The sequence below is a fragment of the Quercus robur genome, chromosome 2, assembly GCF_932294415.1.
Source record: "Quercus robur chromosome 2, dhQueRobu3.1, whole genome shotgun sequence".
NCBI classification, from domain to species: domain Eukaryota; kingdom Viridiplantae; phylum Streptophyta; class Magnoliopsida; order Fagales; family Fagaceae; genus Quercus; species Quercus robur.
In genome coordinates this window covers 12,103,179-12,130,797 of record NC_065535.1, presented here as the reverse complement: position 1 = coordinate 12,130,797, position 27,619 = coordinate 12,103,179, and the positions used below count along the sequence as shown (strand labels likewise).

The 27,619-nt window shown below is 35.1% G+C and overlaps 3 protein-coding genes across 4 annotated transcripts; all 3 read left to right on the top strand.

Annotated features, from left to right (window-relative positions):
• Window positions 1-48: 48 nt before the first annotated feature.
• LOC126712391 (uncharacterized) lies at window positions 49-9,933 on the top strand. The gene is made up of 14 exons (XM_050411702.1): window positions 49-133; window positions 293-427; window positions 546-673; window positions 1,500-1,620; window positions 1,821-1,902; window positions 1,971-2,041; window positions 3,532-3,573; window positions 5,706-5,830; window positions 6,412-6,505; window positions 7,360-7,462; window positions 7,547-7,722; window positions 7,875-7,980; window positions 8,650-8,736; window positions 9,588-9,933. Exons 2-14 carry the CDS (start codon window positions 303-305, stop codon window positions 9,675-9,677), a joined length of 1,350 nt encoding a protein of 449 aa, XP_050267659.1. The 5' UTR covers window positions 49-133; window positions 293-302; the 3' UTR covers window positions 9,678-9,933.
• Window positions 9,934-12,560: 2,627 nt separating this feature from the next.
• LOC126712390 (transcription factor E2FC) lies at window positions 12,561-18,986 on the top strand. 2 transcript variants are annotated; one of them, XM_050411700.1, is made up of 14 exons: window positions 12,561-13,057; window positions 15,275-15,458; window positions 15,584-15,610; window positions 15,770-15,855; window positions 16,110-16,198; window positions 16,322-16,376; window positions 17,134-17,186; window positions 17,275-17,325; window positions 17,416-17,464; window positions 17,549-17,614; window positions 17,693-17,772; window positions 17,930-18,128; window positions 18,371-18,428; window positions 18,573-18,986. In XM_050411700.1, exons 1-14 carry the CDS (start codon window positions 12,860-12,862, stop codon window positions 18,575-18,577), a joined length of 1,200 nt encoding a protein of 399 aa, XP_050267657.1. In that variant the 5' UTR covers window positions 12,561-12,859; the 3' UTR covers window positions 18,578-18,986. The 2 variants fall into 2 exon arrangements, with proteins under 2 accessions (XP_050267657.1, XP_050267658.1); XM_050411701.1 differs by having other exon boundaries at window positions 12,563-13,057; window positions 17,696-17,772.
• A 2,001-nt stretch (window positions 18,987-20,987) lies between these two features.
• Window positions 20,988-26,902, top strand: LOC126712389 (uncharacterized). The gene is made up of 6 exons (XM_050411699.1): window positions 20,988-21,159; window positions 21,457-21,522; window positions 21,634-21,729; window positions 22,750-22,853; window positions 22,944-23,080; window positions 26,648-26,902. Exons 2-6 carry the CDS (start codon window positions 21,463-21,465, stop codon window positions 26,728-26,730), a joined length of 480 nt encoding a protein of 159 aa, XP_050267656.1. The 5' UTR covers window positions 20,988-21,159; window positions 21,457-21,462; the 3' UTR covers window positions 26,731-26,902.
• The last annotated feature ends 717 nt before the right edge of the window (window positions 26,903-27,619 follow it).

Here is a 27,619-nt window from a genome sequence, read left to right as displayed (position 1 = left end):
TACTTGGCAATTTTAATTGACGTGTCTTATTTTTATTGGGCCACCTCTTATTGCAGGTTATATGATCCCGGGTTGAAACGCCGACTAAGAACACTGCTGACCTGGTAATACTTTTAGTCTGCAACAAAGCCTGGTAATATTAACGTTCTCAAAACCTTAAACCCTAAACTATAAAATCAGGGTTTTAATGACCGTGACTCTCTTTCAGCTTTCTATTTTAAAATTTTCCTTTTAATTATTATTCATATATTCTTCACAATAAGACTGATTTTTTTCTTGTTCTTCAATAAAGAATCATAATAATGTCCCAAAATAATTCCCAATCCGATTCAATTCAAAACCCTAGAGTTACCTGGGAAGGTTGCAGTGTCTTGCTTGACATCAACGATGGCGATCGTTTGGTTTTCGCTCGTCTCTCTGCTGGCTCGTAAGTCTTTTTTTCTCGTTAAAAAATTTTGTTATTTTTTGTGGGTTTTTTGCATTTTATTTAATATAAATTGCCATGGAAAGTTTCATTGAGTTTTTTTGGCTGGTGGGTTTTGCAGGACATTGAAAATTGGGAATAAGACTTACTCTCTGCAACCGCTAATTGGTTGTCCTTTTGGTTCTTTGTTTCAAGTCGAAAATGGAGACCAAGGGCATTGTTTGGCTCGCTTTGTTCCAACTGTTGAAGGTTTGGTTCTTAAGTCACTGCCTTTTGATTTATTATCATTAATCTTATAAAGGGTATAGTTAAGGAGGCTTCAAACGGGTCTCACCTGCATTGGAAAGTAGCAAAAGTTATTAAACAAATACCCCCGTTAACTGAGAGTAGCCCGATTCGACTTGACTGCTTTATAAAATTCAAAGTTAATGAATGCCCTATGGCACCCGTTAACCGGACATTTTTTTATTGTTTGGATAAACTAGGTGGTATTCTTTCAATTTGTTTGTGTTTATAGTGCCTAAACTGTGTTTTGTTTTACAAATGTTACATGACAAGGAAGTACAGTGTCTGTTTAACTATGGGGCTATTATGCTAATGGAAAATATAACTTGGAGCTGCCTTTGCAATCTGCCTTTGCTTAATTCACATGCTTTACTTGCTATTTTGATGACAAATAATTACTCAAGTGGGGTGTGTAGTTCATGTTGAAGGTGCTGCTAGTCAAGTTCCATTAAAAGAATGATGTGATTTCAATGGATGAAATTGATAAAAGTATCTAGTTAGCTTCCTTTCGTTTGCTTTCTCATCTCAACCAAACAAATGAAGTACCTTCAGACCGCTAACTATTAATTAGGTGTGTGTATACCTTTCATCACTGTACTCTAGAAGTCTTATCTCCGCTTGTCCTAGTAGTGAATTTTAACGTTTTCTCTCTTTGTTACTTCACTTTATAATTTCTTTTTGTACGTGTATATATCTTACATGTATATATTTGAAGGTCCATGTTCATTCCTTTAGCATCTTATCTTTTCTGTTTTATTTATTCATTTTGTTGTTGAATTTTTCTTCTTAGGCAATAATATTCAGGAGAAAGGAGACTTTGAATCACAAGATGAAATCAAAGATAATCGAGCATTAGTTGATAATAATAAAGCCCAAAGCCTAACTGGCGAAGAAATAAATGCAATGCGGAGGTGAGAACATCATGTGTTGGTTAGCGGGAAGTTTTCTTCCAAAATTAATTTATGTATATTACATCTAGGCTTCTACCAAATTGAATTCATGTATATCACATATCATTATAAAAGGATCAAATGATAATGATAAACAAACTACAAAGAGATCTATGATAATCACACTAGAAATTTGGATTAATGCTCACTATTTTGTGCAGTCAGGGTGCAACAGGTGATGAAATAGTTGAAGCTCTCATTGCTAATAGTGCAACATTTGAAAAGAAAACATTGTTCTCACAGGTAAGTTAGAGAATGAAATTGTCAAAAGTTTTTATTTTGATGGAAAGCTTATTTCAATACGTTTGCAGGAGAAATATAGGCTTAAGAAGCAGAAGAAATATGCACCCAAAGTACTTTTGAGGCGCCCTTTTGCTCGAAGGTAAGTTAGCCTTGCTTGAATGATTTTATTTGCTGACACATCAATTTCGGGCTTACATTAATTTGAATTAGCTTGATTAGTTTGTAATTCTTTACTTTCTGCCAACCCCTGAAACCTTCTCTAGATTTTTTCTTTGTGACTCAGCATTCATTATGGAAAAAGATGAATACTTAGCATTAATTAATTCCTCCCAACTGTTGAATGGCATTAAAAATAAAATAAAAACCCTTATCACGAGGCTCTGTAAATAATTTACATTAGTTTCTTTTGAGCATGAAATAGAGTTGGAATTGAGGGAAGCACAAGGGATTTGCAATTGTTCAAGCTCCACTTGATAAAAACCATAGTGCTCAAGCTTGGCTTGTGCTTGAGTGAAGCTGAGCTTTTGAGCTTGAGCACAGATGGACATTTATATAATAAAAGCTTGGGCATATTAGCTAATCTCGATATTGAGGTTGGCTCATTTAACGTTGAGCAGCTTGCTAGCTTCATGAGTCGAACTTAGCTTTTTATCAAGGCTTCAAGCTCATCACATTTAAAAAATGAGGTTCAAACCAAGGGCAGAGCAGCTTGGCTCATAATTGGCATAGCCATATCAATCCTAAGAGGAAGTACTGGACTGCCTTTTAAATAGCCTATGGCAAGAGTAGAAAAAAATGAGGATGAGATCAATGCTTATTCCATGGTGTCTGTCATACTTGGAAGAAACCAAGATTAGTTAGTTTGTTGGTCTATTAGGATCAATTAGTGGTTATCTTTTATATGTGCCTACATAGATAGTACTTAGGATCCGTTTGGATATAGCTAAAAGCTGAAAACTGAAAACACTGTAGCAAAATAATTTTTAAATGTGTGAATAGTACCGTGGGACTCATTTTTAATGAAAAAATTGCTGAAAAGTGAAGTTTGTGAGTCCCGTGAACAGTGCACATGTGCACTGTTCACGGGAGAAAAGTCAACAATCATGGCTTGAAAAAGGAAAAAAGAAAAAAAAGAAAAACGCAAAACGTGGACCTGAGAAGCACAAAATGCACTTCCCAAACGCAAACTTAGTGGATGATTTTCTAATTTGACTTATTTCAATTGGCCCAGTTTGTGGGTTTAGCAAAGCTTTTTCCATTAATGGAAGCTTAAGATATTTAAGGCAGACAATTATCATATAGCGTTTAAGAAAATAAAAGAAACATGTTGCAAATTTAGTTTTTTTAAGATGTTGGGTGCTTTAACATATATGATTGGGAAGATTGTAATGGATAAAGTCATCCAACATAGAAGAAAGCTAAAGCATACTTGGTCCATCTTCAATGGAAGTTACTGATGTGTGTGAACTATCCAGAATTATATCATGTGCATAGGAGAGCATTCTGTGAGTACTTTTATGTAAAGGGTAGTGGGGGTGAAAAATGTTCCCTTTTACTGTCATTTCTTTGGAACCTGCCTAGTATATTCAAATGATAATATCTAATTTGTATTTACCTTTTTCTCCCCAGTATATGCGAGGCATACTTCAAGAAATATCCAGCAAGAATTGGGTAATGATACATCTTCTCATGAACTTATGACAATTTTGTTAACTGTCTTATGTATGTCTATGTATGTTTGTTTTGGTTCCTCTTATTTATTGTCTGGATGTGCGATTATTTTGGGAAGTTTAAATAACATCATATATGTGAGTATATACATATGCATGTATATGTATGTATATATTCATAGGACTAACTAAGATATATTACGTTATCTAGCAAAAGTAGAAGTTGAAGTACAAGCTTGGGAGCAGTGAGTTACGAGGCAAGAAATACCCTTGCTTGGTCTTTTTTGGATAATATTTTTGTTATAAACAGAAAACGGATATGGTCTGTCAAATCTAATAAAAAGGCTATGCTTTTCGGACCCTTTTGTATCTTTATACAAGCCACTGGTCTTTTGCCAGTTTAATGTCCAGTTTCTGTAAGTAACATAACAGGCTATCATACATATATTCTGTTCTCATTTATGGTTTTTTTTTTTTTTTTTTTTTTTTTTTAACTCATTGAGTTTATGAAATTAATTTAAAATAGATGTGAATGCTCGAAAATGTGTTAAAAACACAAGAGTTTGTTTAGACCCCCAATTAAAAGATTACAGCTAGATTGCTTTTACTCTAACTTATTTAAGTGCGGAATAAGAGTAAATGAAACGCAATAAACTGATAAAACTACTCTAGTGCATAAGCATGAACAACAAGCATTAAAAGTAAAGCATAAGAGTAAGGGGAGAGAGAATGCAAACACAAGATAACACGCCGGTGTGTTATCAAAGAAGAAATCAAAAAACTCGGCGAAAAACCTTTTCGCCGCCCTCCAAGCAGTAATCGATCCACTCGACAATCAATTGAGATACATGGGTTAGCAAGAGACCCTCCAAGCCTAATTTACCCGATGTATCTAAGCCCTTCAAGCTCCTACTCCAACAAGGCTTCTCGGAATTGTGTCTTGTCTAGCTTTTCAGATCCTGTAATACGCCTAATTGCATCCACCAAGCCTCACCAGCTTCTTTTGGCAATTCCCCAAAGCTTCCCAAGTTTCAAAACACTCTCTACACTCTGAAAAGGTATGGGTTGTGTTTGGGTACAAATCTCCTCTCTTAAGGTATGACAATGGGAGAGGGAAGGAGAAGAGGCTACAATGATTTTTCACTAATGGATGGGTAGCTCTCTCTCTAAAAGATGGGTGTGTGTGTTGTAGAAAACCTATCTAGGGTTTTTCTCTCTGAATGGCCTTCTCTACATTTGTGGGTAATGAGGGTATATATAGTATGGGTGAAGGGGTAAAAAAGTCACACTCAAAAATCCTCCAGGCAGAGAGTTTCGCAGGTTTCTCGTGGGAAGGCTTTACCTGTGAAATACTCGCGAAATTGACAGTCTGGTATGACTCTTCAGCTTCCAGTCATGTGCCTTTCACATGCCTTTTCGCGGGAACCCTTACCGTGAACTTCTCAATAGCTAGTCGCGAAATGCACTAATCTTTAGTTAAGCTTGAGTCTTCACCAACTTAATACTAAACCCAATACAATAAAACCCCGCAAAATACAAGGAAATAAATTAAAGCAATTACAACACTTTTTGTCATGGAATAAAGCCAACATAAAACGTAGTTGTAAACCACAACTTTACAAGATGTATGTTTCAATGTATCTATTTATATGATGTATTTAATCGGAATGCTGAAAAGTTATGGAATGCCTATTATATTGCCATACCTACCAGATGTGCTCAACTGTTCCAATCTTGTTACTTGGCTATGGATGCAGTTATGTCTAGGAATTTTACTTGTTCACAGTCAGCGTTTTCCATTTTGCTCAGTCTATGAAGCAATGCTATAGGCTACTGAAAGTAACTTTATACATTCATCTTGTGCTGTACCCAAATAGTGTAATGGTGTTTTTGAGTTGAAGTAGTGCCTTTTGAGAATCTCAAGTAATGGTTACAACACTTGCATATATGAAGAACCTTGGGTTCATGAATAACAAGTTAAACCCGTCTTTCTTGTTCTTTTCTTCTTTCTTTAATGGAATTGTGATAATAAGTAGATCTAGTTGTTGATATCTTGACATGGATATTTTTTAGATTAAACTTTTCTATGTGCTCATATTTTAATTAATTTATTTTTGTTTGCCTGTGATTCAGATTCTTGCGAGTGGATGCATTATCTCTTCTTCTTTCCATGGCTAATGTTACTGCAAATTCTGACGTTCTCGTAGTGGATATGGTTGGTGGCCTTCTAACTGGTGCTGTGGCAGAACGATTAGGAGGTTTGTTCTATGTTCATTCCCTTCAAATTGTGAATTTCTCTCTTTTTTTTTGGGAATACTTATCACCATGGAAGTTCCTACCAACTGAAGACGCTGACCAACACTTCCCGTAGTTGGAATCGATCAGAGTCTAGATTCAGACCATATACCCCTGAAAACATCCATTTAAATTGATCAGTAACACTTTTGAATTTACTTATCCCCAAAATGAAGTGCACAAAGTAGAGAAAAAATATACATGTTGCCAACTTGTATTGGTTGAGAAGATCATTGAGCCAAATATCCATTGGTTGTATTAAGACGAGTATTTATAAGAGGAGTTCCATTTGATACATTCAATAAGTGCATTAACTTTTTTTTTTGGGTCTACCTTCTCCTTACGGTAAACTTCAAAATGTTTAATTTTGACTAGCATGGATAATGTGGTCTCCCAGAACTTCTTCTTGCACTTCATTTCGGGGTTGGATTGGTATAGTTTTGTTGTCTTGAGGAAATTTCGTTGTTATGGATGACTCATGTAATTGAGAGCAATTGTTGCGTGTACTGTCTTGGTTGTTTTTATGATTTTCTTTGTGTGGCAGGTACTGGTTATGTTTGCAGTACATATCTTGGAAGCACTCCGTATTCTATTGATATAGTCAGAATATTCAACTTAAGTAATGAAATTTGTAAGAGGTAAATCTGGCTTTGAGTTCTCCCATTTTTTCAGAATTGCAGTTACTTGAAGGTTTTTTTTAATGACCCCACTTTGCGCAAACAAGTTAGCATTATGTTGAGATTTGAATAAGGATTATTTGGCCTTCCCAGCACACTCTGACTTCCAACCAAATCTTTCCAATCTGAGCTCAAAACTTGGGCTTCGATCGAATATGTATTGGGTGGATATTATGGGCTAGTTCATATTATTCCCCATGATGGTTAAAGGTGGCCAGCAGGAGAGCAAGAAAGGGAAAGAGGGTGACTTCAATTCCTTCTTTTTCCTGTACTTGTGTGGCTTGGGACTTCTGGACTCTCCTGTCTATTAGGTTTATGAAGGTGTTAGTAACCTTGGTCTGCTCCCACTCTCATTTTGCTTGCTAGGTCTGTTGTCTGTTAAGTTTTTTAAGGTGTGATGCTATTCCCCTGCTCCCATTTTGTTAACTAGCAACCGTTGGTAGTTGAACAATATTTTGTGCATAAACATGGATTGGATTTAGGTTTTCACAAGAAATATTAAAAATGTAGTCATCTTGCCTGATGATTTAGTTGGCCCAGGGATCAACTGGTCCAAGTTGCTGGCTAGATGTTATGGTTGATTCCTTATGATAGAAGCTTCCTAGAATTATTGAGGTGGCCGGTGCCTTTCTTGGGTAGTGATGGGACATTAAATAAATGTAGGATTTGCCACAAGTTTTTCTTAGTCCTTGTATATCCTGAATTTTGTGGGCTTTATTGCCTTGTTATTTTCTGCCATGTCCTTTTGATGGTTCCTTTTTCTCTTGTTGTGGGGTATTTTTTTTTTGCTTATTATTAAATTAATTTTGGTTCAGGATTGTGCGGTCTCCTCTCACTGACCTCTCTTTATCCCAAAATGGAACTTCTGAACAAATTCACCAGCAGGGAGACGACATTAACATGGAATGTCTGTCAAATGTAAGTGAGTATTGACTTTGCCTTATTTTTGGCATATATTTCATTTTAGGTCCCCTAATTTTGTCATAAGATTGATTTGTGCAGAATCAAATATCTTCATCAGTTGGCACGGAAGATATTACTCCTACTGAAAATGAGAAATCAGATCTTATCTCTGAGACCACTGTTTCTCCTGTAAACAAAACGGGCAAGTCCACAAAGGCTGGAAATAAGGCTTCAAAACAAGCCATTGACTTGTGGAAGGAAAATGGTTTTTCTAGGTAATTATTGTGTTTTTGGTTAACATATCAGGAGAAAATTTTAGTTGATGGTTTTTTGAGAACTCATTTTCCTGGGAGCTACAGTCAGTGAATGTTTGTTATACTAATCAGAAGAAGCATTAGTTGACAATTCTTTTAAATATTTTATGCAGCCTAATAATTGCCGCACCAGAGCTGGATCTTTGGAGTCTGCTTAAAGATCTTTTGCCACTCCTAGCAAATTCAGCTCCTTTTGCAATTTATCACCAGTATCTTCAGGTCATTTCTTTCAAATTCTTGGTATTAAGAAAATTTTGACTTTTTAATGTGTCTTTTTTGTCACTTTTTCTGAAAGGGTGAGTTTGGAACACTTTTTGCTCCATTATCGAATCTTCCACTTGGTTTCGGTCCAATTTCTTTTAAGCTTTGTGTTTGGAGTAGTTCAAAAATTCAAAAGTAGGTGATCTAATGCTAGATTGATAATTGTGGTATAGCAATCTAAGGGATTTTTTATTTTTTTTATTTTTTAAAAATATGAAAGTTTCAGCTCAGTTCCCAACAGTTGATTTGCAACTATTATATGTGATCATGTCGATATGGTCGTAGTTTGTTTTAAGACAAGTCTGCAACTCTTGAATTGGTTTGGTAATGGTAATGATTCAGGTTAATGGATTGTTGCTACTGTTCCCTCTATATGAATGTTTTTCATAATTTTTAGATGGAATTCGATTTGTAGATTCTTAGGCGAACCTTTTTAATACAACCTGTGTAAATAAGGTTTCTCCTCCTCTTAATAAAATTTTCATGTTAATTATCATGAAAAAGCAGTTTGATTCATGGATAGGCATTCACTTCTTCTTCCTTTTTTTTTTTTTTTTTTGGATAAGTAGATAAGCATTCACTTATTGATAGAACAAAAACTCAAACTATTTTTTCTGTTGAATGCAGCCTCTTGCAACTTGCATGCATAATCTGCAGCTTAAGAAGATGGCAATTGGCTTGCAAATTTCAGAACCTTGGTTGCGTGAATACCAGGTTTGGTTTTTTGCTTGCTTTTTATGCACTCTATGGTGTGGAAGTTCTTCTACATTTGTAATCTTATATTTTTTGCCAACAGTATTAGATGTTTCGCAGTTAAATATTCATTGTTAAAATGTTATTGAAAAAAAAGAATGTGTGGAATTTTCTGTGTCAACATCCATTTTAATATTCTAATATTCCTTGCTCAATACATAAATTTTGTGTGGTGTGCATATGCTTGAGAGAGAGAGAGAGTCATACATATCACTTGAATGCACTCTTTGTGAGAAACGAACTCACCAGAGTAGACTTTTTTATTATCCATATCTAAGAGGCTAAGACAACCTCTAGAGCAAAAGCAGACCTGTCTGGGTAGGGCTTAGGATGAGGCCATGACCTAAATGGCCAACGATGCAGAAGTATGATAAATGCTGTAACTTCTCTTGTTGATGGTTCCCTTCCTTTGATTGGGATGCTGCTGCTTGTGAAATTGTTGATTGTCTCCTATTACTGATGTTCTTAGTGCACTTGTCAACTAACATACTGGTACAGCAAATTTCTTGAATTTTAAATTGTGTTGAAGCCAGTTAAGGAGTCATTCTTTAGAATTCTACAGTGCTTTAAAGTAAAGATCCATCTTTTTTTTTTTGGGGGGGGGGGGGGGGGTGGTGGGGGGTGGGGGGTTTATAGGCAATGCTAATAACTGTTCCCATTATAGTGCTGAATTTGAAACACTGACATCTTCCTTCTATTTTTAATCCCATTGATTGATGTCTGAAATATATCTATGCAAGGGGATAGATAGGGCGTTGTCCTTCAAATGATATACTTGACCTTTCCTCTTGATTTTTAATAATTTTGTGCAGGTGCTGCCTTCACGGACCCATCCATGCATGCAAATGAGTGCATTTGGTGGGTATATTCTTAGTGGGATTAAAATATGTAGCAGCAGCTAATCCCGCCTACAATGGAATAAGGTTGCTCCCATTTGCCTGCATTGCTTATCTGTTGGCAAGTAAAACAAATGTCTCCCGAATGTACACTAGCTTTTAGTTTTTATATTATCTGTAAACCTGCAACTGCTGCAGTTTTTTCTTGCGTGGTTGCAATCTGTTGTACATTTTGATTTTTCCATTTGCTAGTTACGGCACTTTTATTAGTTTCCCATTATGAGTTTATGATGATGATCTGGGCTTCTGCTCTAGTTTTTTTGGTCTTTGGTTTGTTGTGGGGAGTGTGTATGGGTTGAAATCTCTAGTTTTCAATTCGCTTATTAATTCAGTTCTTGAACCAATCATAAGCCAATGTGGTAATTTCGCATAAGATGAGTTTCAGGTATCAGATTCAGTAGTCAGCTAGTCGTGTTTCTTTAGTGGTCTGTACTATATAATTTTATGATGCCTAGGAATGGCAACAAGTCCGGTTCGGGCTGGGTTTCTTTATGTCCGAACCTGACATACATGCTTGCCCTGGTTACCTGAACCTGCCCGTTTATTAAAGAGGTTTTTTAACCCCCAAACCTGCCCTGTCAGGCCCTTGCGAGGCCTACGGGTCTAGTCCAGCCATGCCAGATTTGGCCTCAATCCGTGGCCCAACCCGTCCAGCCATGTCTAAAAAAAAAATCACCATCCATTGAAATTAAGACTACCAAATATTCCAAACCAGAAAATGTGTTTTGAATTCCAATCTTTGAAATTAAAAGCAAAAAAAAAAAATGAATAAACCGAACCCAACAAATCCCAAAAATCCAAACAAATGCCACGATCTAACAAACCAATCCATACCAAAAATCCAACAAATCCCAAAAAATTTGCAAACTCAGAAGGAAAATTAGCAAATCTAAAAAACCACCAAAAAAAAAAAAAAAAAAAAACCCAAATTTGGCTCACAAAAACACAAAAAAACCCAAACCCAACCGGTTGTGGGTTTGTAACAAGTAAGGGATGGTTCACGGTGGTTGTGGAGATTTTTATGATTGATGAGAGTTTCGACCTGTCAACGAGGATTTGGGATGATCCGTCGGTGAAGAATTTTTTTTCTTGGATCTTGGTTGTGGCTGTGGTGGTTTGGGTGAGTTGCATGGTGCTTGATCGCTTGAGGGAGGGCTTGAGACTTGAGAGTGAGAGTGGGTACTGAGTAAGGGTGAGGCGTGAGGGGTGGTTGTTGAAGAGAGTGAGAATTAGAATGAAAGTGAGTTATGGTTAGGTATAAGGGTATATATATAGTTAGGTATTTTTGTAATGTTAGCTAAACTAAGCGGGGCGAGTCTGAGTCTGAGTTCGGGATGGTGTTGCAAAAACCTAGACCTGTTTCGGGTTTTATTTTAAAAATCTAGACCTGACCCTACTATTTATCGGGTCGTGTAACAATTGCCATCCCTAATGATGCCTTACCTCTAAGGATAAAATTTCCTACCATTAAATCCCCCTCCCATTTCCTTCCATTTTTATTTAGATGTAAAACAAATGGCATTTAAAAATCAAATAAATATCATCTGTATCACATCCAAGCTAAAATGGAAGGTAATTGAAGGATTCAATGGGAGGGGTATTAGCATGCAGTATTTATTTAATAGTAACATTTTTTTCACACATGGGTATGATAAATAAAGTTTTAAGAATTTTAGTTGCTGGTATTTTATTTAGGAGTAACGATTTTCTCACCTAGGTATGATAAATAAAGTTTTAAGAATTTTAGTCTCTTATGAAAGTTGAGGCTTTCTTTGGTTGGGAGGTTGGAAAAATAGGAGGAAAAAAAATTGTATGTTCCGTCAGGTGTGTTTGGTAGAGATAATTAATTAAAAATGAGGGTAATTTGTACTTCTTTCTCAAAGCCATTTTCTTCCCTATTTGGAAGGAAAGAAATAGTGGGTCCAAAATAGAAAACTCCATTCCATTTTTCTTCCCCAATTTCTTTCCCCTCCCTTTCCATCCTAACCAAACATACCATAAAAAAATGAGATTAAATTCTGTAAGAATGTGGTATAAAACTCATATTTTACTCCTCCAATTCCAACATGCCACACCATCTTATCACATATTTAAGAAGAAGTACAACTACACCAAATCAATTCTAATACTCATATACAAATCCAACAAAATTGAGAGTTTATTGAGATGTTATTAGATGTGGTAGGATGTATTGAATTTTAAGTAAAATGCTGATGTAACAATCTATTATTGGATGGTGTAAAATATGAGTTTTATATTCCATCCTTACCAAATTCATACTCTAAAAAACATTACTTTTTCGGCTAGTTTTTTTTGCCTACCAAAGCACTTATCTCAGTAGTTTATAATAATTGTAAGCAAATCTTTGTTGGTTATTAAAGTCTAAAATAGATTTTGTAAACCATATTTAATAATATAGTTTAGTAAGTATCCGTTGGGGCCTCTTTTTAAAATTTTTTTTAAAGAGTGTTTTAACCTATGACATCCGCTCCTGATAATATCTCTTTATTATCAGACCAAAACACCAATTAGTTTTTAGTGTAGGTGGAGATTGAATTTCAAATCTCTTATTCAATCATCAGAAACTTTACTAATTGAGCTTACTGGAACTCACATCCATTAGAGCCTGATAAGTCAAAATGAAACAATAGATACAACAATAATAGCCCTATAAAATCTATGATGATATATGTTGTATTATTCTTATTGTTACGTCGCGTATAGTCAATAAGTCCACGTCAAGACCCGAGACCCCTTTTTATTTAGCCCAAAAAAGAAAAGAAAAGAAAAAAAAAAAAAGATACAAATGGGCTCCAAGTCATCACACAAAAAGGAAAAACAGAAGAAGCCCAAATGAAGAAGAACTCAAAAAAAGTAGAATGAAGGAGAGAGCGGAAAAAAAAAAAAAAAAAAAAAAGTAAAAAAGAGGAAACTTAGGCAAGAGGGAGTGGCGGGGAAGGCTTGCGATTCGAAAGAATCGAATCTCTCTCTCCTCTTCTTCCGTTTCCTTACTCTTTTCTTTCACTCCTTTTCAAACCTGAACTCTCCCTCTCTCTAAAACACCCAAACAAACACAGGCACAAACACAAACTCTCCCTCTCATTCTCATCTTTTCCCTCCAAACACTCCAACATATCAATCACTCTCTTATCTCTCTCTATCTCTCTATTTCTCTCGAGCACGCTTCAATGGCGAACGATCCAAACCCTCCAAATCAACAACCTGGCTCGCAATTCCACACTCACAATCACAATCCCTACGCAGCAGCAGCAGCAGCAGCTTTCCAGGGAATTCAACCTTTCTCCTTCTTCGCTACTAATCCCTTTCCCTCCTACTCTCACGCGGCCGCCTCCGTTGCTCATTCCGCCACCTTTGCCGAACTGGCGGTGAGCTTCTTCGTTTCGTTTCACTTTACATTTACGCCTTTTATATTTTGTTTTTAGCACAAACGATAATTTTGTAGATTTTGTTAGGTTTTCAATTTTTTTTGGAATGGAATCAGAGCCTTTTCGGTTTGATCACAGTGTATCGTTTTTGTGATCCATTTTTATATATATATATATTCATGAACTCAAAATAACTTCATATAACCATTTGCATTATCTGAATCAGAGAAACAGAATTCATTCTTATGATCTCTATTCAACACATTAAGATATTATTTCATTTATTCATTACATACTAAGAAAAAAAGGAATTTTGAATGATTTTTTATGAGCCAAAATAGCCGCTATTGAAACAACCTGGTATAGTAGGATGGTATATTTCAAAAGGGTAAGTGTACTGGATTGGTGGTACTGGCCAGTGTGATAAATTCTAGCCGAACAAGCTGATATGGTTCAATATTTATAACTCTGTTTGGCATTGTGTTGTGGTTTGGGGAAACTAATTTTTATCCCGTCAAGGGTGAAAAGCCCCATGGATTACCCGATAATTGGTTTTGGCGAGTGGAGTAGGAGTTTGATTATCAGTGACGTGTAACTAATCTGAGTGAAGTACTCCTACGTCATCCAAAAATAAATAAATTATGTTGTCAAGACGATTCTTGTAAAAGCATTTATTCGTTTCTCCATTTTGAATTTCGGTTGGGCATTTTAAGTTTTTACTAAGATTTTTAATTATTGTTTCTTAGGTAAATGAATTTGTACTGCAGGCAAGTTTTGTGATTTTGTTACTTATGCAGTGAGCCACATTAAGTGCAAGTTCAATGCAAATATTGCATGCTTTTAATTTGGAATGCTGTTTCCTTGTATTTCTAAAACAAACCTTATATATCTCGAGCATGTCTTTTAGATTGCTATCTTGGCAAATCGTGTGGTATTATGTCTTAATGTGATTCTTTACGTTATATTTTTGTCCATATCTGCAACCTACAATTATGGTCAGTGGAAATAGCATTTTTTTGTAAGAAGAAGGTTTATATTTTCAACTAAGGGCACAAAGGAACTGTCTAGAATCTGACACTCCATGTGAACATCCATAATTAAACAATGTAGATGGAATGTCTTGGCTATTGAATCATCAGAAAGAATATAGAGAGTGTTCTTAATCTATATTTATTCAAAACCCATGGATTAGGGATACTGTGTTAGTAAGAAGAAATAATTTTAAAGATGGAAGCAGTAAATTTCGTTGTAATTTGGAAAATATGTAAATGACTTGCAAAGTATTTCATTTTCTTATACTTTTATTTATTTAATTTTTCCACATGCACCCAGGTCTTGAACCCAAGACCTCACCCTCCGTCACATTATAATGGGAGGAGAAAGTGTCGTTTGAGCTAGAGCTCATTGGCTTGAAAAGTATTTCACAATGCCCCAGATATTTTCAGATCTTTGTTCTGTTATGTGCTGAATCTGACTGGGGCATCTAACGAACCGAGCTTTCCTTTGATGAGCCCAGCTGACATCCCCTTTAAAAGTTACCTGCGACAATGTAAGGGGTAGACAAACAATATCTTACCTGCTGGGCTGATAAAGCTTTATAAATGTAATCACTTGTATGTTCAACTGAAAATGCATATGCAACTCCATACTTATTAGCGTTTAATTAAAAGCTAAGTGGGTCTTGGGCACTTTGTACGCTTCATACTTGGTTTTTATGGTATGGGAGGCTGGATGCGTGTTGAGAACTTTTTAAAAATATATTGTTATGGCACTTAAAATTTTGCTTGATTGTTCACATACATTTACTTATGTATTTCTCTTTTGGTACAAAAATAATGACTTAAATATTGGAGATGTGGATTCTTTATCCATGATTGTCATACAGTTAGCTTATGATGGCCTCACATTTATGTGAATTTTCTTTTGTACATCATGAATTGATATAAATGCAGTGAGAACACAAACAAGAATTATTGTTGGGAAGTGGCTGGGATGGTTGTGAATATTGAGTTTGCCTTTTCTTAATTAAGAGGTTTCAACCATATACTCATACATCTTGTTACCTCTTATCTGGTTAATATAAAATCTTGCATGAACAGAAGTTAAATTGTATGAGTTAATTCCACTTCTGTTGCAACAGTATATGTCCAGCAGGTGTTTGATGTGTATTCTTTGTACCTCTTTATGTAATTATATAAAATACTGTAATCACTGCAGTTGAGGCAAATGAATGAATTAGATGAGTGTGAGGCCCAGACAAGTGGACAGGCCGCCATCCCCGGACAGACTGAATTAGCAAATGATCTTCCACTTAAACCAGAGTCACGCACTGGTAGAAAGCATCAGACTCAATCAAAGGCTCCAAAACAAACCAAATCTGGGACTCAGAAAACAGATATTGGTAACATCCCTTTATTACATCTATTAATTAGTCCATATATTAATATCTTGGGCCCATGTAATGGGCATATTGATTTCTAATTTATTATTTTTTTCTGACGGAGTGTCCTAATGGTCTGAATGCAGCTAATTGTCGCTATGACAGTTCTTTAGGTAAGTTTTTAGTAAGGTTCTATTCAATTACTGCTCTTCATATATGATTCTATACATCACACAGATACACACAGTTTGCATTTATTTGTTGAATGGTTGGTTTTCTGTTTGATGTGGCTACTGAGGTTATGGTAAATGGGTTTAATATGTTCTTTGCAGGCTTGTTAACCAAGAAATTTATCAGTTTGATCCAGGAAGCTAAGGATGGCACCCTTGATCTGAACCATACTGCAGAGATACTGCAGGTATTAAATGTTGTCATAATTTCTATGTAAAATTGCTATTCGATTGGTGGAAGTTAAAAAAGGATCTGCTTCTGTTGAAATTTTGAAAATGTTTTCCTATGACAAGAATTTCTGTGGTGAATATGAATTTAATCCTTTTTCAACAGGTATGTTAAGCATGACTCATTCTTGTGCCAGAAATTTAACTTGCTGGTATTGTTTAGTGCTGATTACTTTATACTCTCTGGGTATTTGCATCATATTGTTTTTGACAGGTTCAAAAGCGGAGGATATATGATATTACAAATGTCCTTGAAGGAATAGGATTGATAGAGAAAACTTCAAAGAACCACATACGTTGGAAGTAATGATATTGGCCTTTTCATTTATTCAAAAAAGAAAAAGAAAAAGAAAAAGAAAATACAATTTATTCTTTAGTGCTTTCTTCTTTATTATTAATTGATAATGACATGCTAGCATTAAACAGGGGATATGGCGATGTGGGCCAGCAGGAGCTGGACGATCAAGTTGCTGCACTAAAGGTGCATATAAAATTTCAGTCATTTCAATTTCTTTCATGTTCTTTATGTTGATTTTTTAATTGCTGAATTTACAGAATTACAAATTGATTATATTATTGCATGATAAGCATCTCAAGTTATTGCTTCTTGCACGGTATAAATTTAGTGTAAATCTTTTGAAATTCCGTGTTGGCATACATACAGTAAGAAACATGACAGGAACTTCATAGATTGACTCGTCATTACAAAAGCAGATTTCTATACAGAAAAAATACTCAGCTGGAAGTACTTAAGCCTTGCTCTGTAAATGTACTAAAAAATGGAAAGTTAACATACATGATCTTTGATGCTTTCTCAATTTGTATGCAGAATAGTTTGGTTGAGCTGTGTGAACTAGTTTGCAAACTTCCATTTGGCTTAAGTCCAGTTTCACAACATATTGTCAGCATATCCATCTTCATAAAAGTTCCAATGGATAGCTGACATTAAATGAAGTCTTGTATCAGTAATCCAAGATTAAGACAAATAGATCTCATATGAAGCAGATTGCTGATGACTGATCATTTTCTTTAGCTGGACTCAGAAATTTACGGTATTGTCTGCATTAATTGTTTGGTTAGATAAGACAACTTAATATCATGACGTCAACTTAGGTTTGGAGAGTTCAAAGCTGATTGTAACTGGCATATTTTATAAAATGAAATTGAAATTCAAGTTTTCTAACCTTTCCTATCGACATATTACAATAACTTGAACTCTCTCCATTGTTTCATTACAGGCTGAAAATGCGAGTTTATATCTTGAAGAATGCAGTCTTGATGAATTTATAAGGTTGGTTCACTAATTGAGAAAGATGTTTTTCTATGATTTATCTTTTTAGCGTTTTGAATTTTGAGCTGTCATGATTTTCTTTCCTCAGGCAAAAACTAGAGTTTCTGAATGCCCTGAAGGAAGGTGAAAATTATCAAAAGTATACTCCGAATTCCTCCACATTCTCACTGTATCTGATGTGTATGATATTGGTTCTTTCAGTTAATAGTTTGCCTCTTTGGACTGTCAGGTACCTTTTTTTAACAGGAGAAGATATTATGAGCCTTCCATGCTTCCAGGTATCTCTCTCTCCCTCTCCTTGAAATTTGTTCCTTATCTGTTGATTTCTCAAGCTTACTTTCTGGTTGTTATCATTGTCACAGAATCAAACACTTATTGCAATAAAAGCTCCACAGGCAAGTAATATTGAAGTTCCTGATCCCGACGAGGTGGGTAGTGTGGATGATGTGGTTTGAAAATTTGTGCATTGTATTAGCATATATGTGATTGGTTGGCTGCTTGATCAGCAGGATATTGGTTTCCACCAGAGGCAGTGTAATATGACTATTAGAAGCACCACTGGACCAATTGATTTGTACCTCTTGAGGTATTCTTTTATGAGCATGTGCAGCTGTATTTCTTCGCAATCCCCTGCCTCTCTCTCTCTCTCTCTATATATATATATATATATATTTCTTGCATTATATGTTTTACATGAGAAGGTAGTGTCTTCTCTCTAATGGCCATGTTGTTGATGCTTGTAGCAAATTTGACAGCCAACATGAAAGTATGAGTGTTAAGCAGGCTAAATCACCAGATTCATCAGCTGGGAATAGTGATCACTGCAAAGAGGAAGATGCAGTGCAGCCACCCCAGGTTAATCAAAACAATTCTTCTGAAGCTTTCAGCTCTCCAGCTTCAGAGGTGTCTGGGATTCAGAAGATTATTCCTTTGGACTCTGGTGTAAGTATGTTTAGAAGTGTTCTTTTAAAATTTATTTAAAAAAAAAAAAAAAAACCAGATTTTTTAAGTTTCAAAGTTGATTTGTAACCCTATGTTTTGGAGGGAGATGAGGGATAGAAGAGGGGAAGATTTGCAAAAATACACTAAAAATGAGTTCTCTCCATCCCAAACATACCTTATAGGTTTTTTCTTTTTTCCTATTTTGGGTCATGCTGAAGGAAACCTAACCAACTTATTTGCAGATTGACAATGATTACTGGTTCCGAACAGATCCTAAAGTCAGTACTACAGATTTGTGGGGTGAGCACGTTATTTAGCTGTTCCATATTCAACAAGTTTCAATGCCTGGAATTTATAGATGTGATTATGCAACTGGATCAATTTGAAGATCTTTCACTTTAAGGACACCTGTATAGCTTACTTACCATTTACATTTTGTGACAGCATAATTAGGACTGGGTCCAAATAGGTGACATCCTTCAAGAGGATTCTTCAGAGGGGAGTGCTGTATTGGCTCAGCCACAAAGTATCACACCAGGATGTCTATGTAAATAAGAAGCAGGTACTTAATTGTTCCAGATGACATGCTGATTCAGGGTTTGCTAACTCCCCTTCACATTTTGAAGTGTAGATTTTGTAGCTAGATTTTCAGTTTTCTGACAAAGATAGCCAATCACAAAGATTATGAAATGTCTGACAAAGATGCGAGTCTTCTGTGGAACCCGCTGATGTATATACTATATAGGATAATTGGTATAGGTTTGATAGGGTCCTGATGATGTAAGACGATAATAAGTGACTTTATTTTGGGCTTGTAATGCAGTAAAGGTGCAATGAGAGGGTAAAATTCTTAGTAAATGTTGCAGGTTCAACTAAGTAAATTTTGTTGCAAAAGCCTTGTGATTTTGTGACACTGTCTGGTGATCCGGTCTTTTTTATGGGGAGAACTTGGGTCCAAATACCTCCTCCCCCTCTTCCCCAAGGTTCAATTGATAGTTTAATGGTAATGGCATCTTGCCCCATGTTTGTTGTTCGCATCACACCTCCCATTCCTCCCCACTATTACCTATCATTGAAAAAAGAAAAAAAAAAAATATATATATATATATATATATATACACACAAAAGTAGCAATCACATCATATCTTTGGTAAGTATGGTCTATAGGAAAGTCGCATGCAAGTAGACTGGCTATGGTTGAATCATGAATGGCCTGCTGGAAGGGGGGAGTTGAGCAACTGATTATTGAATTCACTGCCGTTATTGTGACTTAGTCCAACGTGGTGTTGTTATTGGACTTCTCAGATCTAGCCAAATGGGACTAAAAGAAGAGAAATGAGAATAAAAAGGTCTCAGACCAACCAAAAATTTGTTAATGAACTATTTTTGAAATGTTTTGATACTGCTTTTATGAAAAAAAAAAAAAAAAAAAAATGATAAAAAATCAATTTTTTTTTTCTTTTCAATAAAATTTTCTTAAAAAAGGTTTTGATACCTTAATAATCAGTTGATTTTTTTCTTTTTTGGTTATTGTTCTAATTTATGGGCATTGTTCCAATTAAATGACACATCATAGTTCAACCTCGATCCAATCTTAAAAACCTTCTCCATTTTTCGATTCTTCGAACGATCTGAGTTTCAAAATCATGGTTGTATTACTCGGCGGGATCAAGGATGGTGTTTCAAAGTGATTCATGGTAGACCTTAGTTTCAAATTGCAAAAAGACCCTAGTGTTTGAGTTGATTACAACATGTTTTGTGTATTTTTAATTTTTGTGTTACTAATTGTTAAGCGATCAAAATTGTTAAAATTAATCTTTCAATCTCATTTCCGTCGATTATAATGGATGGAAAGTGGTCACATGCACTTTATTAATAAAATTGCATGCGACTATTATATTATAAATATATATATATATATTTTTTGTTTTATAAATGATATGGCTTCTGTCCAGTGCATTTGTACACTGAATATGATACGATGCAGACATGTATCCAAAATTGCACATGTATTCGCATCATATCGTATCTAGTGCATAGTTGCATTAGACAAAAACTTCACCCCATTATAAATAATTCAATTTTTTGTGACAAATTTTAATAAAATCTCATTTTAAATTCTCAAAGAGGTCATTTTGCAAAACTTTGATTAATACTTAATAGTTACAATCTTTTTTTTTTTTTGGATGGCCATTTTTTTCTTGGTTGATAAACTAGTTACTATCATTTATAACTATATCTACTGCGATTAGAGTAAATTTCCACCACAGCAACCATAAATTAAAAAATAAAATAGAATTTAAATAATTAAAAAAAAACCATCAAATTCTCACTGGGTCGGGTTGAAACCCAGCTCACAGTCACTTCCATCCATAGCTTAGTCGACCCTGCCCTTTACCAAAAATCGCTTACTCAGGCACACGCCCACGCACTGCTGCAATTTGAGGTGACCCAATCTCTCTCTCTCTTCACTCTATTGAACTATAATCTTTGCTTTGATATAATTGATAGCTAGTTTTAAACTATGAAACACGGGTGCGTTTTGGGACTCGGATGCGAATGTAGAACTCGACAATTTTTGAAAAAGGTGAGTACGGATGCGGCAAGACTCAACGATTAAAAAATTATTAAAAATATTTTTATTTATATATTTTATATATTACTAAGCATGCTTTTTTATATAATAATAATAATAGAAAATTCATATTATAACAATAATAATAATGTACAAAATAAAGCCTCTCTTACCAAAGGCTCAGTGGCTCACGGACCAAAGGCTTAATGGTTCAGTGGCTCAATGTAAAAAAAAAAGAAAAAAAGAAAAAAGGGTGAGATGTGGCTCACGTGAGAGGCACAAAAAGCAGAACAGAAACAAAAAACAAAATAAGACGAAGAAGCAAAAAAGAAACAGATCCACCGAAGAAGCAGAACAGAAACAAAAGGAAGAAGAAGACGAAGAAGCAAAAAAGAAGAAGAAGAAGAAAGGGGTTAAGCCGGTGAAGACGGCGACAGCGGCGTATCAAATCCACCGGTATTTTCAGTTTTTAGTGTTTTTCATGGCACTAAATGTTCATAACCAAATCTTAAATTTCAAAATATAGGGTATCTGTCTTCGTGTTTCAAAGGTTTAATTATAGTAATTGGAAAAGATGGAACATCCACATTTAAAAAAAAAAAAAAATTTGGGTCTGAAAAAAGTTGTGGGTTTTAGGGTTTAAGTCAAAAACCCTATACAGAGAAACCCCAGAAAAACCCTAAACACATTTTATTCCATTCGAAAATGATTTTCTTTTTCTTTTCTATTTTTGCTTTTCCTTTTTGTGCTTAGTTCGAAATGGGTTGGAAAGCGGCTCAGAAACTCATTAGGCATTGGAAGATTGTCAGAGGAGATAATGTAAGGGAAAAACAAAACTTTCTAATTCATTTTCAACTATTTGCTTTTTTTTTAACATAATATGATTTTTTTTTTTTTTTTTTGGGCACTTGCTGGGCTTGGTTGTTGCAGGTTATGATTATAAGGGGCAAAGACAAAGGTGAGACGGGTCTTATTAAGCGTGTAATTCGCTCGCAGAATCGGGTTATTGTTGAGGGCAAGAATTTGGTGAGGAACTGTTTCATTTTATTTGGGTAATTGGGTGGTTTTTTTTAAAAAATAAATAAAAAATTTAAACAGATTATTATAAGGTTTACAATGTGAGAATAACATGTTAAGGTGCATATTATTTTCGGTTGTTTAATTTGTTGTGATTGTTATAATTTGGTTTTAGCGACAGCAAGTCAAACTTGGCAGTTTCATAGGATGAACAATCTAAATGGTTTGGTTATTTATGACCAAATGTGTTGCTATGATGGTTGGCAATAACCCACTTCCGGTGTATGCTAATGTAGTGCATGTGTAGTGAATGCATGCGCTGATTATTTCAAAGTGCTTTATGCTTTAGAAAAAATGCTAAAGTGATCATATGCTTTGCAACAATATTATATGCAGTTCGCATAATATGTGCTCTTGAATACAGTAATATGTATGTATTTTCAAGATACATGCATTAATTTTCCTTTTAAGCTGTTCTTCTGTTCAACCAGCAAATGGTTATTGTATCATTAACGTTTAACAGGGATTTTGGATAGGTCCTCAATTAAAATTTCCTAATAGATATATCTTTCCATATCTAAAAGAGACAAGTTAGCTTCTTTCATGATATTTTAATCCGCCACTGTCTTTGAAACTTAAAACTGCTCAATCCTCCTCCACACAGTTTATCTGACTATTCTTTTTTAGGTGCTTCTACTAATAGACTTGTTCCTATAACATAAGGTACCGGTGTTAATGATCCAAATTCCATTCCTAGTAAATAAACATTCTGAAACTATTTAGAAGGCACAATTTATTGAAATCTGCAACGCTTTTTAGATTAAAAGAAGTCAAACAAATTGTGGGTTCAGTGACTCTTTTTATTGTGTGACTTTGTGCCATTCTCTTTACTTGAATCATATATTATTGCCTAAAATGACTTAGAGAGATTAAAAGGAATTCATGGCTTTCAAATAAGATGCACATAGTACTGAAAAAGACCATGTGTCTAATATAAGGTTGTTATCGTTGTCTCTTGCTCTTTTGCAGGTAAAGAAACATATTAAACAAGGGCAAGGTCATGAAGGTGGGATCTTTACAGTTGAAGCACCACTGCATGCGTCAAATGTTCAAGTTGTTGATCCAGTGACTGGGTATGGAATTACTCTAGGCTTCTGATTTAACAATTATCGATATTCTATTCTTTATTTCACAGGGGTGGTGTGTAATGTTTACTTATGCAGGAAGCCTTGTAAGGTAGGAACTAGGTATCTTGAAGATGGCAGTAAAGTAAGAGTATCTAGAGGTTTGGGAGCATCTGGTTCCATAATACCTCGTCCAGAGATCTTGAAGATAAGGACAACGCCGAGGCCTACAGTTGGTAATTATCCCAAGCTTAATCCAAACCCCCCCCCCCCCCCCCCCCCTCCCTCCCACCAGGGGGTTTATTTTCATTTTTAAGTTCTACTGGTTGACTCAGTGGATGTTTTTCTTTAGCATATTTGTTTTTATTTACAACCGTGTGATAATAGACAATTGTAGGTTGCATATTTTACACATTATGCTTCAATTTGCAATTATAGGGACTAGGGAGAATACATGACAACACTTGACACATTAGACATAAGCCATGTGATGTGAGGCTTGAAGTCACTGCCTTGCTTTTTAGATTAAGAACCCCACACAGCATATCTCTAAAAGAGGAATATGCAGCTGTTGTAAGGAAAGATTTGAATAGTGGAATTTTATTATTAATATTGTGAATTAAGAAGAAAAAAAAAGAAAAAGAAAGAAAGAATTAATATTATGAATTTTGATTGATAGTCATGAAGCCAGTTATTCAATATTCTTATTGTGAAATAAAGTTAAGAAAATGTATTGAAAGTTTAAACATGCAAACACCCAATTAGTTACACAGCACGCATGTATTTACACATTCTGTAGGGCTTATATAAAAACAAGGTGGAGGGTGATATTGTTGTTTCAAAAACCATCTGGTGCTTGTGCAACTTACCACAAAAAAAACTATATATGATTAGTTGTGCTTTATGTTAGAGAGAATGGGGCTGTTTTGGCACAAAGGCTTTAAGAGCAAGGTGGAAGGTGATGTCGTCATTTCAAAAACCATGGTCAATGTGTAACTTGCCAATAATAAAAGCTATATAAGACTGGTTGTAGTTAGCTATGAAATGAACATAGCTTAATTGAGAATGTCCAAATGGATACAGGGTAATGATAGGAATGATAAGATATGGAATGTAGTTTGCCTCAAAGGTAGGTGTAGCTCATATTGAAGAAGTGATGGGGGAGAGCCACTTGAGATAGTCTTCTGCAACAGAGACCAATTCATGTGTTGGTGAAAAAGTGATTCAACTGAGTTGAGTGAAAATAGGTAAGAGTGATGCAGGGAGCACATCCAAATTATTTCAGATTTTCTTGTTTCATATTTTTCTTTTCAGATATTAGGTTTTTATTTTTAAATAATGAATTTGTCCTTTATCAGGGCTGTAGATTTCAATTTGTGAGATGTAATTGTAGCTTAATGTAATCTTTGAAACTTATTAAAAAGAGGCTCCAGGAATAGTTTTCAGACAATGCATTTTGAATAAGATTGCTAATTAGAGATGTTTCTTTACAGTTTGGTGGTGATTCCAAGAACCCTTAGGTGGTGAAGCCTAGAGTATTTTGTTTTGTTTGTTTTTTCCCCATTTTATCTCTTATTCTTTCAAACTTGTTTTGCATCATAGAGGGAGGCCTAAAACGATATGGGTAGAAGTCATAAAGAAGGTTTTGTTGACTAGAGCAGCAAGATAGAGGCTTTTAAATAGGATAAAATGGTAGGAAAGAATAAATGTAGTAGACTCGCCAATGAGCTCTAGCAGTTTAGCTTAAATGGCATCTTTTTCCCCTGGTAGAATAAGCTGAAGAGCGAAATATTAGGTTCAAAATCAACTCTAAATAATTGATGGGGATTTGTGAAGTCAACTCCTATTTAATTGGGTTTAGAGCTTAGTTGAGTTGAGAATATGCTACATCCATATGGTGGACAATATAGGAACATGTTGTAGTTGACTCTAATTTGATGAAGATTTATGAAGTCAACATCAATTTAATCAAGATTAAGGCTTAGTTGAATTGAGGGTATGCTACATCCATATGGCAGACTGGATGGGAACATGAATGGCTGGTGTTGTGTGCCTTGCAATGTCATATGTATATATGTTTTTTGAGAATCATGTCATATGTATATTTAACATCTATGTTTTATGTCTATTGTGTCTTATGAAAATAAGTGCATCCAAACACACAAGTGAGCATGCCTTTTGCCAATTGAGCTATTGCTCAATTGACACTTCCTCGTCTCATAATAATGGGATGGAGAAGATCTACTGTGTGTAACTTACCCATCAAAAAACAGGAGCATGTCTTTTGAAACACCCATTGCTCAACAGTAACCAGTATGATTCCAATTGAGGTTGTCAATAGGTACCAACAGGGCTTTTAAGCTGGCATCCATCAGAAGATATGGTTGCCAAAATATGGAGTTTTCCTTTTGAAATAGATGTACAAGTCAGAATCAAACCTTGAGAAAATTGGGAAGAAAAAAGAAATAAAGAGATATAGAAGAGAATACATCTTGAACATGATGTTCAATTTTTTCAATAAAAGTATTATTACCAATCAAAAAAAGGGGAAATTACACTTTACCACCCTAAACTATATACTAAATTGCACTTTGCACTCTAAAATATTCGAATGCACGCTTTGTACCATAAACTGTCACATTTATCACACTTTGCATCCCCACATTACTTTTACTGTTAAGTTAAATAGAAATTAATATCACATGACTTGCACATGATTTTCGCTTAGGTGTCACTATTTAAAGACCAAAACACCCTTTTCACAAACAATTAAAAGCAAAATGCTTATTTTCTTTTTCTGGTCTTGCTCTCTGCATACAGCCCTTCCCCTCTCTCCTGCCCAGCAGCTCTTCCCCTGTATGACTGACTGTTATTCTTTTCCAAGAACATCAGAAGTCAAAGCTGGCACTGTATGACTGACTATATTGTATTTTATAAAGCACTGAAGGCCATTGCAATGAGTTTTGATTTTCAAAGAACTACGTAATATTGCTAGTCCTTTAATTCCATTAAACAAGAGCCAATTCAACACCATCTTTGCGTTGCTTGTAATAACTAATGAGCTAATCTTAGAAATGAATAGCAAAACAAGACCGAAATGTTTTAATCTATTTCCCTCTATTTGGAAAACCAAACATAAATTCAAACAATTCCCAGAAAACAAGGGTGGTATGTTTAGGCAAAGCCCAAAAGTAGGGAAACATCCTAGCTACCAATCACTTCATTTGACCTTAGGAGGACTCGTGCTTATCAGCAATTGATTTGGGGAGAAGAGAAACTGAATAATGGTAAAGAGGAGAAGAGCTGCCATGGGCAAGAGAGAGGGGAAGAGCTGTACCTGTATGCACGAGAGAGAGAGACAGAACTGGAAAAAAAATGAGAAAAAAAATAAGCATTTTGTTTTTAATTGTTTGTGAAAAGAGTGTTTTGGTCTTTAAATAGTGTGACACCTAAGAGAAAATCATGTGCAAGTCATGTAATATTATTTTTGTCTAACTTTACAGTAAAAGTAACGTAGGGGTGCTAAGTGTGATAATTGTGATAGTTTAGGATGCAAAGTGTGCATTCGAATAGTGTAGGGTTCAAAGTGTAATCTAGTGTATAGTTTAGGATGGTAAAGTGTAATTTCCGCCCCCCCAAAAAAAAAAAAAATACAAGGATTCTGAATGAATTCTTTGTTTTGTGAAGTTTCTTTTGAACTTGCCACCCTCTCCTTCTAAGAACCAGTTGGAGAGTTTATTGCTTGTTATAATTCTGCTTAATATTTTATGCACTTTGGTCACATTGTTATTTCGTTTCTACAGCTGGTCCCAAGGATACGCCAATGGATCTCGTGCTGGAGAAGACTTACGATTCTAAAACAGGGATGGGCATGCCAAGCCTCTAGGAAAACTATTTTCTTGCTCAAATATCTGGGGAGACATTAAACTCAAAGATGTTGCAGAACTTACGAGTTCATGTTAGTTCTCTTTTATATGGTGAATGATTGAGAACTCTGCTACCTCTTTGTTATTATTGAACCGATGAAGTCTATGTTCAATGGCCGGAATGCTTTTCAATCTCTCATGCTTAAATTTCTCGCATGGACTACCTGATTTGTTTGCCATATTACTGGAAAGTGGAAAATCTAAGTGCTGGGACATAGGTCATACCTTGAATTCTGCATGAGATCTTTTTTTGTCCCCCTCTATGAAATGGAATGGGTTTTTCATTATAAATCAACGCTGCAGTATCATTAGTCTGGTATAAGCTACATGCCGGATCATCAACAGCAGATTTTGATATTTGTTATGATTTAGACAAACTACATAAAATCTGCCTCAAAGCAAACGTTCTTTATAGATGCTGCTGCCTATGGGATTCAGAACGGATTGCTTATGATGGCTCTTTTTGTTGGCCAGTCGTGTTTGTGTTGTGTTAAGGGAAAGGAGCTTGACTATATGACTTGATAGTCACGCCAACCCAACTAGAGCACAGGTCAAAATCCTTTGATCTAAACAAGACTTATTTATTAAATAGGTTGACACAACTTACGGAACACCTTAATAAATAGCTAGTGTGGTATGGATTGATAAATAGAATTTCAACCTTTTTAGTGAATAAGTAGGGTTGAAACTTGAAAGCTTTTCAATTAAATAATTGAAATTAAATAAAAATATATGATAATAAAGATAAATGACCAAACATTGTGAAAATAGAGTTTTTGTCAAAACCAAAAAATATAATTAATTTTAAAATTTTAAAATAAATAATGAAACTTATTTAAATTTTAAAAA

What these genes read in the sequence shown, in the direction of transcription:
- LOC126712391 (XM_050411702.1), top strand. Translation starts at nt 303, where the DNA reads ATGTCCCAAAATAATTCCCAATCCGATTCAATTCAAAACCCTAGAGTT. An exon ending in AAATATCCAGCAAGAATTGG is followed by an intron (nt 3,574 to 5,705) that starts GTAATGATACAT and finishes CCTGTGATTCAG; the next exon opens with ATTCTTGCGAGTGGATGCAT. An exon ending in TGTGGCAGAACGATTAGGAG is followed by an intron (nt 5,831 to 6,411) that starts GTTTGTTCTATG and finishes TTTGTGTGGCAG; the next exon opens with GTACTGGTTATGTTTGCAGT.
- LOC126712389 (XM_050411699.1), top strand. Translation starts at nt 21,463, where the DNA reads ATGGGTTGGAAAGCGGCTCAGAAACTCATTAGGCATTGGAAGATTGTC. An exon ending in AGATTGTCAGAGGAGATAAT is followed by an intron (nt 21,523 to 21,633) that starts GTAAGGGAAAAA and finishes TGGTTGTTGCAG; the next exon opens with GTTATGATTATAAGGGGCAA. An exon ending in AACGCCGAGGCCTACAGTTG is followed by an intron (nt 23,081 to 26,647) that starts GTAATTATCCCA and finishes TCGTTTCTACAG; the next exon opens with CTGGTCCCAAGGATACGCCA.
- LOC126712390 (XM_050411700.1), top strand. Translation starts at nt 12,860, where the DNA reads ATGGCGAACGATCCAAACCCTCCAAATCAACAACCTGGCTCGCAATTC. An exon ending in GACTCAGAAAACAGATATTG is followed by an intron (nt 15,459 to 15,583) that starts GTAACATCCCTT and finishes GTCTGAATGCAG; the next exon opens with CTAATTGTCGCTATGACAGT. An exon ending in TTATTCCTTTGGACTCTGGT is followed by an intron (nt 18,129 to 18,370) that starts GTAAGTATGTTT and finishes ACTTATTTGCAG; the next exon opens with ATTGACAATGATTACTGGTT.